Here is an 18782-nt window from a genome sequence, read left to right as displayed (position 1 = left end):
CACCCTAGGCTACTAGTTTTCTATATATAGAACCTTTTACTATTGTATTTTCATCTTTGGACATCTAGTTCTTAGATCAGATCTTGGTATCTATCTTTGATCATGTTTTGATGATTAAACCCTCTTGGGGAGGCTGGCCATTCGGCCATGCCTAGACCTTGTTCTTATGTATTTTCAACGGTGGAGTTTCTACACACCATAGATTAAGGGTGTGGAGCTCTGCTGTACCTCGAGTATTAATGCAATTACTATTGTTCTTCCATTCAAATTCCACTTGTTCTTTATCCAAGATATCACTTGTTCTTCAACATGATGAAGGTGATGATTGACGCCCATCACCATTCTCACCCATGAACAAGGTGACTGACAACCATTCTTGTTCTACAAGCATCCGAGGCTTAGTGAATATCTCTTGGATTCTTCGGAATCTTCGTGGTATAGGCAGGACCTGATGGCGGCATTCAAGAGAATCCGGAAGGTCTAAACCTTGTCTGTGGTATTCTGAGTAGGATTCAATGATTGAATGACTGTGACGTGCTTCAAACCTGTAATCTACTGGGCGTTAGTGACAGACGCAAAAGAGTGATTCTATTCCGGTAGAGGAGGGAACCAAACCGGTGATTGGCGGCACTGTGACAGAGTGCTCTGCATTAGCTTTCACTGCGCGGATGGGAGGTAGCTGCTGACAACAGTGAGACCCTACACGAGCTTGCCATGGAAAGGAGTAAGAAAGGATTGGATGAAGACTGTAGGAAAGCAGAGAGACGGAAGGGAAGGCATCTTCATACACTTGTCTGAAGCTCTTACACCAATGATATACATAAGTATCCCTATCTTTATCTTTTATGTTATTTTCGTTCATCACCATATCCATTTGAGTTTGCCTGACTGAGATTTACAAGATGACCATAGCTTGCTTCATACCACCAATCTCCGTGGGATCGACCCTTACTCGCGTAAGGTATTACTTGGACGACCCAGTGCACTTGCTGGTTAGTTGTGCGAAGTTGTAGTGATCACAATTTCGTGCACCAAGTTTTTGGCGCCGTTGCCGGGGATTGTTCTTGTGTATGGACAACTGACGGTTCATCTTGTTACTTAGATTAGGTATTATTTTTCTTCAGAGTTCTTAAGAATGAATTCTAGTGTTTCAAGGTGATGTTCTTATCATCACCAAAGCTGATTGATCATCATCAATTTAGCTCTTGAATGCAATGTCTTGCTGAAGCTTAGCCGGCCATGTCTAATTCCTTTAGACTAAAGCTTTAGACTAACATTGCATGATTCCTGGAATTCTCATTAAGAATTTTGATACCTTTATTTTCCTTTTCACTTAATTTTCGAAAAAACCCAAAAAAATTACAAAATCATAAAAACCAAAAATATTTCTTGTTTTAAGTCTAGTGTCTCATTTTAAGTTTGGTGTCAATTGCATGTTTCTATTCTTCTTGCATTTTTCGAATTCATGCATGTGTCTTAATTAATCTTCAAGTTGTTCTTGATGATTTTCTTGTTTTGATCTTTGAATTCTATTGACTTGAGTGTTTTGTTATTTTTCATATGCATTCTCATTTTGTTAGTGTCAGTAGTATACAAACTGCTAAGTTTGGTGTCTTGCATGCATTGTTATTTGATTTTATTTGCATTTTGATTATTCCCCATTATTAAAAATCCAAAAATATTTTTAATTTGTGTCTTTTCAAGTCAATAATACAGAGAATTGAAGATTCAGAACATACTGCAGAGGAATCACACAGAAAAAGCTGGGCATTCAAAAATGCCCAGTGAAGAAGACAGACTGGCGTTTAAACGCCAGCCAGGGTGCCTGGTTGGGCGTTTAACGCCCAAAAAGGTATAGGTTTGGGCGTTAAACGCCAGAATGTGCACATTCTGGGCGTTTAACGCCAGGATGGCAAAGGGGGAAGATTTTGTTTTCAAAATCAATTTTTTTCAAGTTTTCAAAGTTTTTCAAAATCAAATCTTTTTCAAATCATATCTTTTCAATCAAATGTTTTCAAAATTAATTTCTTTCCTTTTTCAAAGATACTTACTAACAATTAATGATTTGATTGAACATTTTTTGCCTCTTCTGTTAAGGAAGGTTTTATGTTTGAATCATATCTTTTCTTGTTAGGCAAGTCATTAATTTTTAAAATCATATCTTTTAAAATTATTTTCAAATCATATCTTTTTAAAATTGTTTTCAAATCAAATCTTTTTAAAATTGTTTTCAAATCATATCTTTTCAATCACATCTTTTTAAAACTAATCATATCTTTTTAACCACATCTTTTTCAAATTAGCTTTCAATCAAATCTTTTTGATTTCTAATTTCAAAATCTTTTTCAAAAATCAATTGATTCTTTTTCTATTCTTAATTTTCGAAAATCAATTAAGTGTTTTTCAAAATGTTTTCAAAATCTTTTACTTAATTTTCGAAAATTACTTCCCTTCTTCTCACATCCTTCTATTTTTGGACTAACTCTATTCCTTAATGCAAAATTCGAACTCCATCTTCTTTGATAAGTTCGAATTTTCTACTTCTGTCTTCCATTTTTCTTCCTCTGACACTTAAAGGAATCTCTATACTGTGACATAGAGGATTCCATATTTTCTTGTTCTATTCTCTTTCATATGAGCAGGAACAAAGACAAAGGCATTCTTGTTGAAGCTGACCCTGAACCTGAAAGAACCTGACCGAATTCTTCAAAGAAGAAGAAGACATGGCAGCCGAAAACTACAACAATGCCAACAATGCAAGGAAGGTGCTGGGTGACTTTACTGCACCTACTCCCAACTTCTATGGGAGAAGCACCTCTATCCCTGCCATTGGAGCAAACAACTTTGAGCTTAAGTCTCAATTAGTTTCTCTAATGCAACAGAATTGCAAGTTCCATGGACTTCCAATGGAAGATCCTCATCAGTTTTTAGCTGAGTTCTTGCAAATCTGTGACACAGTCAAGACTAATGGGATTGACCCTGAGGTCTATAGACTGATGCTATTCCCTTTTGCTGTAAGAGACAGAGCTAGGACTTGGTTGGACTCACAACCTAAAGAAAGTCTAGACTCATGGGAAAAGCTAGTCAATGCCTTCTTGGCAAAAGTTCTTTCCACCTCAAAAATTGAGTAAGCTTAGAGTGGAAGTCCAAACCTTCAGACAGAAGGATGGAGAATCCCTCTATGAAGCTTGGGAAAGATACAAACAATTAATCAGAAAATGTCCCTCAGACATGCTTTCTGAATGGAGCATCATAGGTATTTTCTATGATGGTCTCTCTGAACTATCCAAGATGTCTTTGGATAGCTCTGCTGGAGGATCTCTTCATTTGAAGAAGACGCCTACAGAAGCTCAAGAGCTCATTGAAATGGTTGCAATTAACCAATTCATGTACACTTCTGAAAGAAATCCTGTGAACAATGGGATTAGTCAGAAGAAAGGAGTTCTTGAGATTGATGCTCTGAATGCCATTTTGGCTCAGAACAATAATGGTGGAAGAAACAGGTTTAGCAAATGGCAAGCCTTTTCCATCATCTTCTCAGCAACAGACAGAGAATCCTAAGCAGAACCCCTCTGACTTAGCAACAATGGTCTCTGATCTAATAAAGACCACTCAAAGTTTCATGACTGAAACAAGGTCCTCCATTAGGAATATGGAAGGACAAGTGGGTCAGCTGAGTAAGAAAGTTACTGAACTCCCTCCTAGTACTCTCCCAAGTAATACAGAAGAAAATCCAAAAGGAGAGTGCAAAGCCACAACCATGGCCGAATATGGAGAGGAAAGAGAGGAGGTGGACGCCACTGAGGAAGACCTCAATGGGCGTGCACCAACCTCCTCTGAGTTCCCCAAATGAGGAACCATGGGAATCTGAGGCTCAAAATGAGACCATAGAGATTCCATTGGACTTGTAGAGAATGTTTTGGTTAAGATTGAAGACCACTACATCCCTACTGATTTCATGGTCCTAGAGACTGGGAAGTGCATGGATGAATCCATCATCCTTGGCAGACCCTTCCTAGCCACAGCAAAGGCTGTGATTGATGTTGATGGAGGTGAACTAATCATTCAAGTGAATGAAGAATCCTTGGTGTTTAAGGCTCAAGGATATCCCTCTGTCACCATGGAGAGGAAGCTTGAAGAGCTTCTCTCAAATCAGAGACAAATAGAGCCCCCACAGTCAAACTCTAAGTTTGGTGTTGGGAGGCCACAACCAAACTCTAAGTTTGGTGTTGAACCCCCACATTCAAACTCTAAGTTTGGTGTTGGGAGGTTCCAACATTGCTCTGATCATTTGTGAGGCTCCATGAGAGCCATCTGTCAAGCTACTGACATTAAAGAAGCGCTTGTTGGGAGGCAACCCAATGTTATATTTTGACTATTTTCTTTTGTTATTTTATGTTTTTTTGTAGGTTGATGATCATAAGAAGTCACAAAATCCATTGAAAAAGCAAAAACAGAATGAAAAACAGGAAGAAAAACAGCACACCCTGGAGGAAGAACCTGCTGGCGTTTAAACGCCAGTCAGGCTAGCAGATGGGCGTTTAACGCCCAGTCTGGTGCCATTCTGGGCGTTTAACGCCAGAAAGGGGCACCAGACTGGCGTTAAACGCCAGTAAAGGGCACCAACCTGGCGTTAAACGCCAGGAATGGGCACCAGCCCGGCGTTTAACGCCAGAAATGGCTCAAAACGTGGATTTTGATGCCATTTGGTGCAGGGATGACTTTTCCTTGACACCTAAGGATCTGTGGACCCCACAGGATCCCCATAAACCCCACCACTCTTTCTCTTCTTCTTCACCCATTCACCAATCACCTCAACATCTCTTTCTCTTCACCACTCACATCCATCCTTCATAAACCACCACTTCTCCCCATACATGGCCGAACACAAAGCCATCTCCCTCTCCTCCATTTCTTCTTCTTCTACTCTCTTCCCTCTTCTTTTGCTCGAGGACGAGCAAACCTTTTAAGTTTGGTGTGGTAAAAGCATTGCTTTTTGCTTTTCCATAACCATTTATGGCATCCAAAGCCGGTTCAACTGAGAAGGCATGACCTCAAGCCCATCACTAAGAAGAAGATGGAGCAAACAAGAGACCCCTCTCATCAAGAAATCCCTGAGATACCTCAAGGGATGCACTTCCCTCCACAAGACTACTGGGAGCAACTGAACACCTCCCTAGGAGAATTGAGTTCCAACATGGGACAACTAAGGGTGGAGCACCAAGAACATGCCATCCTCCTCCATGAAATTGGAGAAGATCAAAGGATCATGAAAGAGGAGCAACAAAGACAAGGAAGAGACATTGAGGAGCTCAAGCACTCCATAGGATCTTCAAGAAGAAGAAAGAGCCGCCATCACTAAGGTGGACCCGTTCTTTAATCTCCTTGTTCTTTATTTTTCTGTTTTTCGAATTTTAGTGCTTTATGTTTATCCATGTTTGTGTCTTATGATCATTAGTGTCTTAGTGTCTATGCCTTAAAGCTATGATATGAATCCATCACCTTTCTTAAATGAAACTGTTTTTAATCAAAAGAACAAGAAGTACAGGATTTCAAATTCATCTTTAAAACTAGCTTAATTAGTTTGATGTGGTGGCAACAATTTTGTTTTCTGAATGTATGCTTGAACAGTGCATATGTCTTTTGAATTTGTTGTTCATGAATGTTAAAAATTGTTGGCTCTTGAAAGAATGATGAAAAAGGAGACATGTTACTGAGGATCTGAAAAATCATAAAAATGATTCTTGAAGCAAGAAAAAGCAGTGAATACAAAAAAAAAAAAAAAAAAAGAGAAGCAGAAAAACGAAAAAAAAGGGAGAAAGAAAAAGAAAAGAAAAAGAAAGAAATAAAGTTGTGATCCAAGGCAATAAGAGTGTGCTTAAGAACCTTGGACACCTCTAATTGGGGACTTTAGCAAAGCTGAGTCACAATCTGAAAAGGTTCACCCAATTATGTGTCTGTGGCATGTATGTATCCGGTGGTAATACTGGAAGACAGAGTGCTTTGGGCCACGGCCAAGACTCAATAAGTAGCTGTGTTCAAGATTCATCATACTTAACTAGGAGAATCAATAACACTATCTGGATTCGGAGTTCCTAAAGAAGCCAATCATTCTGAATTTCAAAGGATAAAGTGAGATGCCAAAACTGTTCGGAGGCAAAAAGCTACTAGTCCCGCTCATCTAATTTGGAGCTTAGTTTCATTGATAATTTGGAGTTTATAGTATATTCTCTTCTTTTTATCTTATTTGATTTTCAGTTGCTTGGGGACAAGCAACAATTTAAGTTTGGTGTTGTGATGAGCGGATAATTTGTATGCTTTTTGGCATTGTTTTTAGTATGTTTTTAGTAGTTTTAGTTTAGTTTTTATTATATTTTTATTAGTTTTTAGTTAAAATTCACTTTTCTGGACTTTACTATGAGTTTGTGTGTTTTTCTGTGATTTCAGGTATTTTCTGGCTGAAATTGAAGGTTCTGAGCAAAATCTGATCCAGAGACTAAAAAGGACTGCAGATGCTGTTGGATTCTGACCTCCCTGCACTCGAAGTGGATTTTCTGGAGCTACAGAAGCCCAATTGGCGCGCTCTCAACGGCGTTGGAAAGTAGACATCCAGGGATTTCCAGCAATATATAATAGTCCATACTTTGTCCAAGATTTGATGGCCCAAACCCGCGAAGCAATCCGGCCTCAAAATTCCCAGCGTTAAACGCCCAAACTGGCACCTAAATGGGAGTTAAACGCCCAAACTGGCATAAAAGCTGGAGTTAAACGCCAGGAAGAGTCTCTACACGAAAATTACTTCATTGCTCAGCCCAAGCACACACCAAGTGGGCCCGGAAGTGGATTTTTATGTCATTTACTCATCTTTGTACACCCTAGGCTACTAGTTTTCTATATATAGAACCTTTTACTATTGTATTTTCATCTTTGGACATCTAGTTCTTAGATCAGATCTTGGTATCTATCTTTTGATCATGTTTTGATGATTAAACCCTCTTGGGGAGGCTGGCCATTCGGCCATGCCTAGACCTTGTTCTTATGTATTTTCAACGGTGGAGTTTCTACACACCATAGATTAAGGGTGTGGAGCTCTGCTGTACCTCGAGTATTAATGCAATTACTATTGTTCTTCCATTCAAATTCCACTTGTTCTTTATCCAAGATATCACTTGTTCTTCAACATGATGAAGGTGATGATTGACGCCCATCACCATTCTCACCCATGAACAAGGTGACTGACAACCATTCTTGTTCTACAAGCATCCGAGGCTTAGTGAATATCTCTTGGATTCTTCGGAATCTTCGTGGTATAGGCAGGACCTGATGGCGGCATTCAAGAGAATCCGGAAGGTCTAAACCTTGTCTGTGGTATTCTGAGTAGGATTCAATGATTGAATGACTGTGACGTGCTTCAAACTTGTAATCTACTGGGCGTTAGTGACAGACGCAAAAGAGTGATTCTATTCCGGTAGAGGAGGGAACCAAACCGGTGATTGGCGGCACTGTGACAGAGTGCTCTGCATTAGCTTTCACTGCGCGGATGGGAGGTAGCTGCTGACAACAGTGAGACCCTACACGAGCTTGCCATGGAAAGGAGTAAGAAAGGATTGGATGAAGACTGTAGGAAAGCAGAGAGACGGAAGGGAAGGCATCTTCATACACTTGTCTGAAGCTCTTACACCAATGATATACATAAGTATCCCTATCTTTATCTTTTATGTTATTTTCGTTCATCACCATATCCATTTGAGTTTGCCTGACTGAGATTTACAAGATGACCATAGCTTGCTTCATACCACCAATCTCCGTGGGATCGACCCTTACTCGCGTAAGGTATTACTTGGACGACCCAGTGCACTTGCTGGTTAGTTGTGCGAAGTTGTAGTGATCACAATTTCGTGCACCAGGAGGTCCCAACAATGCTCTGAACATTTGTTAAGCTCCATGAGAGCTTATTGTCAAGCTATTGACATTAAAAAAACGCTTATTGGGAGGTAACCCAAATTTTAATTATTTATATTTTTATTGTTCTTTTATATTTTATTAGGTTCATGATCGTGTGGAGTCACAAAACAAATACTAAAATTAAAAACAGAATTAAAAACAGCAGAAGAAACAGCACACCCTGGAGGAAGAGCTTACTGGCGTTTAAACGCCAGTAAGGAGCATCTGGCTGGCGTTCAATGCCAGAACAGAGCATGAATCTGGCGATGAACGCCAGAAATAAGCAGCAGTCTGGCGTTTAAATGCCAGTATTACACCCTGAGGTGAGTTGGCGTTAAACGCCAGAAACAAGCATGGAACTGGCGTTCAACGCCAGAAACATGCTGCAAACTGGCGTTGAACGCCCAAAACAAGCATAGAGCTGGCGTTTAACGCCAGAAACAAGCATCAATCTGGCGTTAAACGCCAGGATTGCATACATAGGGCATTTTACACGCCTCATTGGTGTAGGAATGATAAATCTTTGACACCTCAGGATCTGTGGACCCTACAGGATCCGCACCTACCTCAACTAACCTTCTCTCTTCTTCACATCCATCCACTCTTCCATATAAACCCCACCTACCTTCGAATTCAAAATCTCTTTCCCACCCAAACCCACCCTAAATGGCCGAACCCACACTTCTCTCCCTCTCCTCTATATCTTCTTCTTCTTCTTCTATTCTTTCTTCTTTTGCTCTAGGATGAGCAACATTCTAAGTTTGGTGTGATAAAAGCAGAGTTTTTTTTTGTTTTTCCATAACCATTTATGGTACCTAAGGCTGGAGAAACCTCTAGAAAGAGGAAAGAGAAGATAAATGCTTCCACCTCCGAGTCATTGGAGATGGAGAGATTCATCTCAAGGGTCCATAGCTCAGTAGTAGAGCATTTGACTGCACATCAAGAGAGCCCACTCATGGACCTCAACAAGAGCATGAGGAATTCCCTCATCAAAAAAATTCCTGAGATACCTCAGGGGATACAATTTTCTCCACACAATTATTGGGAGCAACTAAGGATAGGAGCACCAAAATCACTAGGGATCAAGCAACAAAGGCAAGAAAGAGACATAGAAGAGGTCAAGGACGCCATTGGTCCTTCAAGAAGAAGGCGCCACCCTCACTAAGGTGGACTCATTCCTTAACTTCCTTGTTCTTATCTCTCTGTTTTTCGATTTTTAAGCTTCATGTTTGTCTATGTTTTGAGTCTTTACTACATGATCATTAGTATTTAGTAACTTAATAATTCCATGAATCCTTCACCTTTCTTAAATGAAAAATGTTTTTAATATAAAAGAACAAGAAGTACATGAGTTTCGAATTCATCCTTGAATTTAGTTTAATTATATTGATGTGGTGACAATACTTTTTGTTTTCTGAATGAATGCTTGAACAGTGCATATTTTTGATCTTGTTGTTTATGAATGTTAAAATTGTTGGCTCTTGAAAGAATGATGAACAAGAGAAATGTTATTGATAATCTAAAAAATCATAAAATTGATTCTTGAAGCAAGAAAAAGCAGTGAAGAACAAAGCTTGCGGGAAAAAAAAGTGGCCAAAAAAATATAAAAGAAAAAGAAAAAAAGCAAGCAAAAAAAGCCAATAGCCCTTAAAACCAAAAGGCAAGGGTAAAAAGGATTCAAGGCTTTGAGCATCAATGGATAGGAGGGCCCAAGGAGATAAAATCCAGGTCTAAGCGGCTAAATCAAGCTGTCCCTAACCATGTGCTTGTGGCATGCAGGTCCAAGTGAAAAGCTTGAGACTGAGTGGTTAAAGTCGTGATCCAAAGCAAAAGAGTGTGCTTAAGAGCTCTGGACACCTCTAACTGGGGACTTTAGCAAAGCTGAGTCACAATCTGAAAAGGTTCACCCAGTCATGTGTTTGTGGCATTTGTGTATCCGGTGGTAATATTGGAAAACAAAGTGCTTAGGGCCACGACCAAGACTCATAAAAGTAGCTGTGTTCAAGAATCAACATACTTAACTAGGAGAATTAATAACACTATCTAAACTCTGAGTTCCTATAGATGCCAATCATTCTAAACTTCATAGGATAAAGTGAGATGCCAAAACTGTTCAGAAGTAAAAAGCTACAAGTCCCGCTCATCTAATTAGAACTAATATTCATTGATATTTTGAGACTTATAGTATATTCTCTTCTTTTTATCCTATTTGATTTTCAGTTGCTTGGGGACAAGCAACAATTTAAGTTTGGTGTTGTGATGAGCGGATAATTCATATGCTTTTTGGCATTGTTTTTAGGTAGTTTTTAGTAGGATCTAGCTACTTTTAGGGATGTTTTTATTAGTTTTTATGTAAAATTCACATTTCTGGACTTTACTATGAGTTTGCGTATTTTTTTTGTGATTTCAGATATTTTCTGGCTGAAATTTGGGGACCTGAGCAAAAATCTTATTCAGGCTGACAAAGGACTGCTGATTCTGTTGGATTCTGACCTCCCTACACTCGAAATAGATTTTCTGGAGCTACCGAAATCCAAATACCACGCCCTCAACGGCATTGGAAAGTAGACATCGAGAGCTTTACAACAGTATATAATGGTCTATACTTTGTTCGAGCTTAGATGACGCAAACTGGCGTTCAACGCCAGTTCCATGCTGCATTCTGGAGTAAAACGCCAGAAACACGTCACAAACCAGAGTTAAACGCCAAAAACACGTAACAACTTGGTGTTTAACTCCAAGAGAAGCCTCTACACGTGTAAAGCTCAAGCTCAACCCAAGCACACACCAAAGTGGGCCCCGAAAGTAGATTTCTGCATTTAGACTTATTTCTGTAAACCCTAGTAACTAGTCTAGTATAAATAGGACATTCTACTTTTGTATTAGACGTCTTTTGATTAATCTTTAATCAGTGTATGCAATTTTAGACCTTCAAAGGGGGCTGGCCATTCGGCCATGCCTGGACCATCACTTATGTATTTTTAACAGTGGAGTTTCTACACACCATAGATTAAGGGTGTAGAGCTCTGCTGTACCTCGAGTTTTAATGCAATTACTACTATTTTCTATTCAATTAAGCTTATTCTTGTTCTAAAATATTCGTTGCACTTTAACATGATGAATGTGATGATCCGTGACACTCATCATCATTCTCACCTATGAACGCGTGACTGACAACCACTTCCATTCTACCTTAGAACGAGCGAGTATCTCTTGGATTCCATAGTCAGAATCTTCGTGGTATAAGCTAGAATTATTGGCGGCCATTCTTGAGAATTCAGAAAGTCTAAACCTTGTCTATGGTATTCCGAGTAGGATTCAGGAATTGAATAACTGTGACGAGCTTCAAACTCGCGATTGTTGGGCGTGGTGACAGACGCAAAAGAATCAATGGATTCTATTCCGACATGATCGAGAACCGACAGATGATTAGCCGTGCTGTGATAGAGCATTTGGACCATTTTCACTAAGAGGATGGGATGTAGCTATTGACAACAGTGATGCCCCACATACAACTTGCCATGGAAAGGAGTATGAAAGATTGAAGGAAGGTAGTAGGAAAGCAGAGATTCAACAGGGACAAAGCATTTCATACACTTATCTGAAATTCCCACCAATGATTTACATAAGTATCTCTATCTTTATTTTATGCTTTATTTATTATTAATTTTCTAAAACCATTATAACCATTTGAATCCGCCTAACTGAGATTTACAAGATGACCATAGCTTGCTTCATACCAACAATCTCCGTGGGATCGACCCTTACTCACGTAAGGTATTACTTGGATGACCCAGTGCACTTGCTGGTTAGTTGTGCGGAGTTGTGATAGAGTGTGATTCACGTTTGAGAGCGCTACCAAGTTTTTGGCGCCATTGTTGATGATCACAATTTCATGCACCAATTGGCTTAGTGGCTTCTACTCATGTGCTATTATTTTCAGCCTTTTTGAATTGTTCAATGCAAAAAATTGATTTTATTATTAATTTTTGGATGCCATAAATAAAAAAAAATTGGTTCACTAAGTATATAATTGTTGATTTTCTTATGGGCTTGTTAAGAGATAGGAAATTTGGTAATTTGTGTTGATAGATAGGTTGAAGATGCTTTTGTTATGTGGTAACTAGTGTCTTTGGGGGGGGGGGGGTTTGTTTGATTTATGGGTTAGTGCTAGTGTGTAGTCATAGAAGTCATAGTAACATTAGTATTAGATTATTGTTATAGATTCCTTATATTTTTATTCTTTGTTGTTGTTGTAGTTTATTTCTTTAAAATAAGAGTATTGCAATCAAATAGTTCGTCTATCTGTAGCTGCTATCATCTTAGATATTGAACTACACTACAGGTAAATCATTTAATATGTTATCTTTTTGTTGAATTCTTTTAAAGAGTTAATTGTTAAGAATATTTAGTAATTAATTAATTGATTAAGTTTCTTTGCATAATTTGTTAGATATGAATTGTTAGTTTTATGATTAGTCGAGATGTTATCTTTTAAACATTAGTAGTTAAAGTTTAATTTTTTTTAAAAATAATAAGCTCTTGATTGAAAAAAAATCACTTATCGTTAATGCATTTGGTGTATATATAGCTAACTAGTATTAGGCTAGGAGGCATTTAGGGAGTTGGCCAGCTATATAAGAAAATTGGATATATACGTTAATTTATCCACAACTAGAAAATGGATTAATACAAACAGATTTAGTCTTTATTAGAGACAGATTTTTGGTAACCGACAAAATTACCGATGGATTTTATCCTTCTGTAAAAGTCCCGTCAGAAATTATTTACCGACGGATTTTTTTCCGTCGGAAAATTACCGACGGATTTTTACCAATTACCGACGGATTTTCCTTCTATAAATTCTCCATCCATTTCCCGAAGATGACAAACTTTTCGACGGATTTTCCGTCTATAATTACAGACAGATTTTTCGACGGATTTTCTGTTTGTAATTATAGACGAATTTTCCAACAAATTCTTTGTTTGTAATTTGAACTTTGGAAAATCTTCTCACACTCTAATTATAGACAGAAAATCCATCTGTAAATCCATCAGTAAGGTAAAATATAATTTTTTTTATATTTTTCCATTACAAAATAAACTTGTTTTCATACAAAATAAATATAAATTTAATACAAATTTTTATCTAATTTGTATTTGAATATTTATATTATTTCAAAAAATAAACAAATTCATCGTATTATCAAACTAAATGAAAAGTACTATAAACAAACAAGTCAATATAATTCAAAATACAAAGTATATTGATACATCAACTATAATAATAAGTAACAACCATACATCAACAAAGTGTATTGATACATCAACTATAATTCAAAACAAATACCATTGAAAAAAAGAAAACCTGTAAAATCTGTACTGTGGCATACACTAAAGTTGTATAAAACAATCTGCTCTTTTAGCTAACCACTATCAGAATTGCCTAAATATAAACATAAACCTAGTTTAAAATTAAGGCCAAACCGAGTTAAAGTTGTTCAATTCTTCTAAGATCCATTCAATGTTTTCTCTTTCTCCTGGCGACTTGTTCTACTAAGACCTTTGGATTTTTTCTGCGTGCCACAATAATTTTTGGAGGAGTGATAACCCCTGCAGAAAGCATAAAAAAACAAATAAAAACAACTGCGTAAGCCAAACAATTTTCAATTAAAAATCATAATCCATTTGTAGGAGATAAACATATTATAAAAAGAGAAACAGTAACTCTTACTTCCAATACTCTTCCTTTCCTCCTTCACCTTCAGCACTTCTAGATTGGACATCTATCTATTATAACTGGACATTAACTACCATATGGAAGACCACAATAAAATAGAAAACAACGTGGTCCCGAACTCAAGATCCTAGAGCAAAAAATTAGTTACTACAAACTATTACTTTGAATTTCAAGGACATTACACAGGCAAAATTATACGAGAAAGTGATGATTATTTAAGCATTATGTCATACCAAATTTTTTATTTATAGTACAAGATTTCTTTCATAAAAGCCACATATAATATTAATACTAACTAGCTACTAGAATCTATTATTATTAGGAAATTATGTCCTACTAATAAGGAGTCATAAAATAATACCCGTGTTTAATTGATGTTTTCAGCCATTTGTGTAAGTGTCTTTTCTACTATTTTTAGAGAAATATTTGCATATTATTATTTATTAATGTTCAATGGCAAATGAAATGTACCTACTAGATCCTGAAAATGTCTCCATGCCTTGGATGAAGGTTTGTGCTTACTCATCAACATTGTGCTGATTGTTAATCTATAATATAAAATGCAGCAATCAAAGTGAGCTTCCTAAACCTTTACACCAACGCATAAATATATTCTCATTTGAAGTTAGGACTTAATTTTAAGCTAAGTATAACACCGTTAACTGTTTGCTGGTGGCTCTTTCGCAAGGTCCCCCACTATCTCCTGTGCATTTTGGAGGGTGTAAGCTTGGTATTTTCGTCGACATAGCCAAGATCGCCACCCCCTGTTTATCTATTATTTCGTTATTATTAGACATCAGCGTATAATGATTAATTAACTGAGTTTAATAAATTAATTAAATAGATCTACATGCTAGCTGAATATGGTTTATGTCCATCTTTATCGAATAGATCGAAACAAGAAACAAATTAAACATACATGTATGAAAAAGTTACAAACATATATATTACCATTGCTTGAACAGCAGTGAAGATGGCAATGGTGCGGTATCTGCCAATCATCAAAGTGAAAGAAGGAAATGAAGAATGAAGCTTGAAAGAAAGAAAGAAAGTAAAAGGGATAAAAGGATATAATCTATATATAGTACCTTCCAAGAAAGGTGTCAGCAAGAAATCCACCAAGCAAACAAAGCATGAATGAGGTGCTCAAGAAGTTAGTGGTAACGTTGGCAGATTCAGCATTGCCCAAGTGCATGGTACCGGTCAAGTACGCCACCAAATTTACCGCAATACCTAGTGTCGTCATCCTCTCCATCACTTCTCCTCCTGTTATTATTACATATATAATCAATAAGACTAGCTAGAAGAAGAGATATATATACATATCATGATGATGAGTTGATTAATGAAGAAGTGACCTATAATCATGGTGGAGGCAAACCAGCCACTGGTCTTTGACCGCTCTGCCGGAGCACCCTTGTAGTTGGTGGCATCTGGGATTGTTTTTTCTTGTGTTGTGGGGAGAGCACTCATTATGCTACAAATTAAATTAATGGAAGATCAGATCAGATATTGAAGCTTCTATAGGAGAAGTAAGGGGTGCTATGCCTCAAGATCCACCAGCCTCACCCCTTTATATACAACAAGGAAAGGGCCATAATGGAACAGTAGTAGTACTATTCTTTTTATTAAAGCCTTCAAGGTCTTTACCTGAATCAATAGAAAGTATTTTTTTGCCTTTGAAAATAAGATATGAAAATCATGTACCTGCAGTCACCACAAAATCATGGAGACCATTCACCATAACAAGATTTGATTATATCTTTGCCCGGTTATTAATAATTACAACAACAATAAAAACCTTTTCTAACTATTTTATTTAAAACCAAGGAAAGATAAAGTAATGTGATTGACGACAAAATTTAAAATACCTCAAAAGATATTTAGTACAGCTTATTCCAATATCCTTTGAAATTAAATAATCAAGAAGCACTTGGTGATCATAATATATCTGCAGATCAACAAGTTAAAGACAACACAAGAATTGCACTAACCTGAACTCCAAACAAAAAGTTGAAAGGATTGGACCAAAAATCTCTGAGCGAACACACAAATTAGTCTTCTAATAATCAACTACTGTGCAATGAGAGAGAGAGAGAGAGAGAGAGAGAGAAAGAGAGTGTGTTAGAGTATTATTTTTATAAAATCAACTTGGGGTGCACATGGGCCGGGTGAAGCCGGGTTTGAGGTGACCCAGACCCGGCCCGAAATATAGACCGGGTCTATTTATTAGACCCGGACCCGGTCCTAGACCCGATGAAACCAACAGTCTTTCGGGCCACAATTAAACCGGGTGAAAACCGGGCCGTAACCAACCCTTCTTCAAAATTAAAACATAATCACAATCAATACCAAAGCATCATCACAATCAATAGTCCAATACTAATATTGTCTAATAACACTAAATATTTAAGTCAATACAAATAACACAATAATATGCATTAGTCTAAAGTCAATACAAATAACACAATAATATTTAAGTCAATACAAATAAAATGTTAAGGTTTACAATACATAAGAATAATCATCCTCTATCAATAGCCATTAATGTTGTCAACTTGTTCCTTGTGATGTGGATGCATTAGTGAAACCTACAAAACATATAAAATTACTCATTTTTCATATAAAAGATTATTACTTGAAATAAATAAGTCACAAATAATAAACAAATCATTTAACACACATCAACACCCACACCTAATCAGTAAAGAATCAGTAAATCCACACCTACTCATTAAAGAATTAGTAAACCCAGAAATCAGTAGTAAACAGTGAATCAGAACAAAAAATAAGCTAAACACACATCAACAGCCACACCTAATCAGAGTTCTAATAATGAAAATCAACACCTACAACCAAAATTCACAAATTCTATTTATCAAAAACCCTAATCCTTAATCAGAATATTAATGACATAATAAAATTAATTACTTACCTGAGCAGAAGACCTGAAAAGAAGACCGGAGAAGAGAGCAGAGCAGAGGGAGCAGGACTAGCAGAGTAGAGCAGAGCAACGTCGCCGAGAAGTAGGGCAGCACCGTACGTCGTCACTGTCGTCTGTCGAACGAAGAGCTTCGGCGGTGACTGGGGTGAAACACGGAGGGTTGTGAAGAGATGAGAAAGGGAGGAGTCGGCGACTGCGTGGTGCGTGCCGCGAGACTCGGAGTGGGCCGTGGGGAGAGAAGATGAGGTCAGGGTCACCGGATCGGCCTGCGCCGTGGGGAGTGGCGACTGCCAGAGCCGGAGTGGGGCGTGGGGAGTGCCGGAGTGGGGACTTGGGGTGTGGGGGTGAGCTTCAATGGCTGAAGGCTGAGGCGCTGAGCTGCTGAAGGAGGCACGAGGCAGTGAATGCGATGCGTGTTCTGTGTTGCCCTAGCCCCTTGCCCCCAAATTAGAAACCTCAAAGGCTCAAAGTCTCAAACCTGTAATGCGTTTGTGTGTGTGTAATGTGTATATGGCTGGGCCACCGGGCCGGGTCCGGGTGACCCGAGCCATGGCCCGGTCCCGGCTTCACTTTCCTTTCTGATTTCATTTTTTTTCCCGGGTCCACCCCGGGTCACTTCGGGTTCGGGTCTTCGCGGCCCAAATTCCTTCGGGGCCGGACCGGGTCTTCCGGCCGGACCGGGTCTTCGGGCCGGTCCGGGTCTTCGGGCCGGTCCGGGTCTTCGGGCCGGTCCGGGTCTTCGGGCCGGTCCGGGTCTGTGCAACCCTAAATTCAACACACAAATTTATGAATATAATAATAATAATAATAATAATAATAATAATAACAACAACAACAACAACAACAACAACAACAACAACAACAACAACAACTGTGGTTAGATGACAAAAATTAGAAGTATTAGCCAGCAATTCACGTGGGAACAACGAAGTATCCACATCCTCTTCTGCCCAACTGTGGCACAGAATGAGAAAAATATAATGTTAATACAGCTCAATTTTAACATATGATGTAATCTTACTCCAGTTAAGTTAATTAATCAAAACCAGTTTCAAAGTTTCATATTCTGTTTTTGTTCAATGATTGAAGTTTTACACTAGGAAAGAGCTAGATACAGAGAGAGAGAGAGAGAGAGAGAGAGAGAGAGAGAGAGAGAGAAGAGAGAGAGAGAGAGTAGCATACCCAAAAACACCATCAGCAATAGCAAGAACTCCCCCATTATAGTTGCTGACAAGCAAAGCATTTTCCTCACCTCTATCAACCTTAAAAAAAAGAACAGGACTTTAGAAAGTGGGAGGGACATGGGAAATGATAGAATAAATTCCATCTAATGCCACCATCTTGTGTTGGTTTTCTTCCCTCTAATTTGGGAGGAATAGGATTCAATGTAAAATGCTAATTTCTTTCCCCCAACAAAATTAGTATATTCCATTGATATATCAAAAAAATAGAATGAAAAATTACTCTATTTTAATAACAAAAATATCAAAATAATGGAAAAGAACAATTATATGATTATACCACTCTACTCCATTCCATTCCCTTGCTTTCCTCTCCATCTTATTCCATTCTATTAGCTTCCACTAATTACCAATCCAAACATAAATATGACATGGGTTTATCAGAATTTAGCACTCTTAGTACCTTGTCTGGATGAGGAAGGAGGCAAGACCCAATAGAAAATGAAACCTCTGACCTATCAACATAAGCAAACATGAAACAAACAAAGAAACCTATGTTTAAGAAAGGCCCAACAAGTCTAAAACCATGAAAGAGAATCAGATAAGATATAGTTTGGTCAGTAGCTAACCGAATTACAAGGTTGAGCTCAGAAGAAGAAGAAGAAGAAGAAGGAAGCAACCGTCTTTTCTTCTTTTTGGCAGTTTCATCAATACCACCAGATATAGAAGAATGAAGGAGTGGTTAAGAGTGAGGAATGATTGCAGCCCTTAATAAGGGAGGCAGCACAGCTTGTTTTTCCCACACCCCCTTTCCCACTAAGCATGTAATACTTCTTCTCCTTCCCTGCCACCATCTCGTCAAATCCACAAATACCTTCTGTGCAAGATCTTAGTAACCTCACTACATTACTAAATATAGTGTGCAATCTTAGCCACTCATCAAAATAACAATCATTGTAATAATAACCGAGCA

At 38.1% G+C, this 18782-nt stretch overlaps 1 protein-coding gene and 1 non-coding gene across 2 annotated transcripts; one reads left to right on the top strand and one right to left on the bottom strand.

The window, feature by feature from the left end:
• Window positions 1-3129: 3129 nt before the first annotated feature.
• Window positions 3130-3237, bottom strand: LOC130952467 (small nucleolar RNA R71). The gene has a single exon (XR_009074646.1). It is a non-coding gene; the product is annotated as a small nucleolar RNA R71 (small nucleolar RNA).
• A 14272-nt stretch (window positions 3238-17509) lies between these two features.
• Window positions 17510-17959, top strand: LOC130950028 (uncharacterized). The gene is made up of 2 exons (XM_057878595.1): window positions 17510-17610; window positions 17821-17959. The coding sequence occupies exons 1-2, from the start codon at window positions 17510-17512 to the stop codon at window positions 17957-17959; spliced, it is 240 nt and encodes a 79-aa protein (XP_057734578.1).
• The last annotated feature ends 823 nt before the right edge of the window (window positions 17960-18782 follow it).

The sequence above is a fragment of the Arachis stenosperma genome, chromosome 9 (genome assembly GCF_014773155.1).
Source record: "Arachis stenosperma cultivar V10309 chromosome 9, arast.V10309.gnm1.PFL2, whole genome shotgun sequence".
Lineage (NCBI taxonomy): Eukaryota > Viridiplantae > Streptophyta > Magnoliopsida > Fabales > Fabaceae > Arachis > Arachis stenosperma.
The sequence above is the reverse complement of the archived record's forward strand: the minus strand, read 5'-3'. Positions and strand labels throughout refer to the sequence as shown.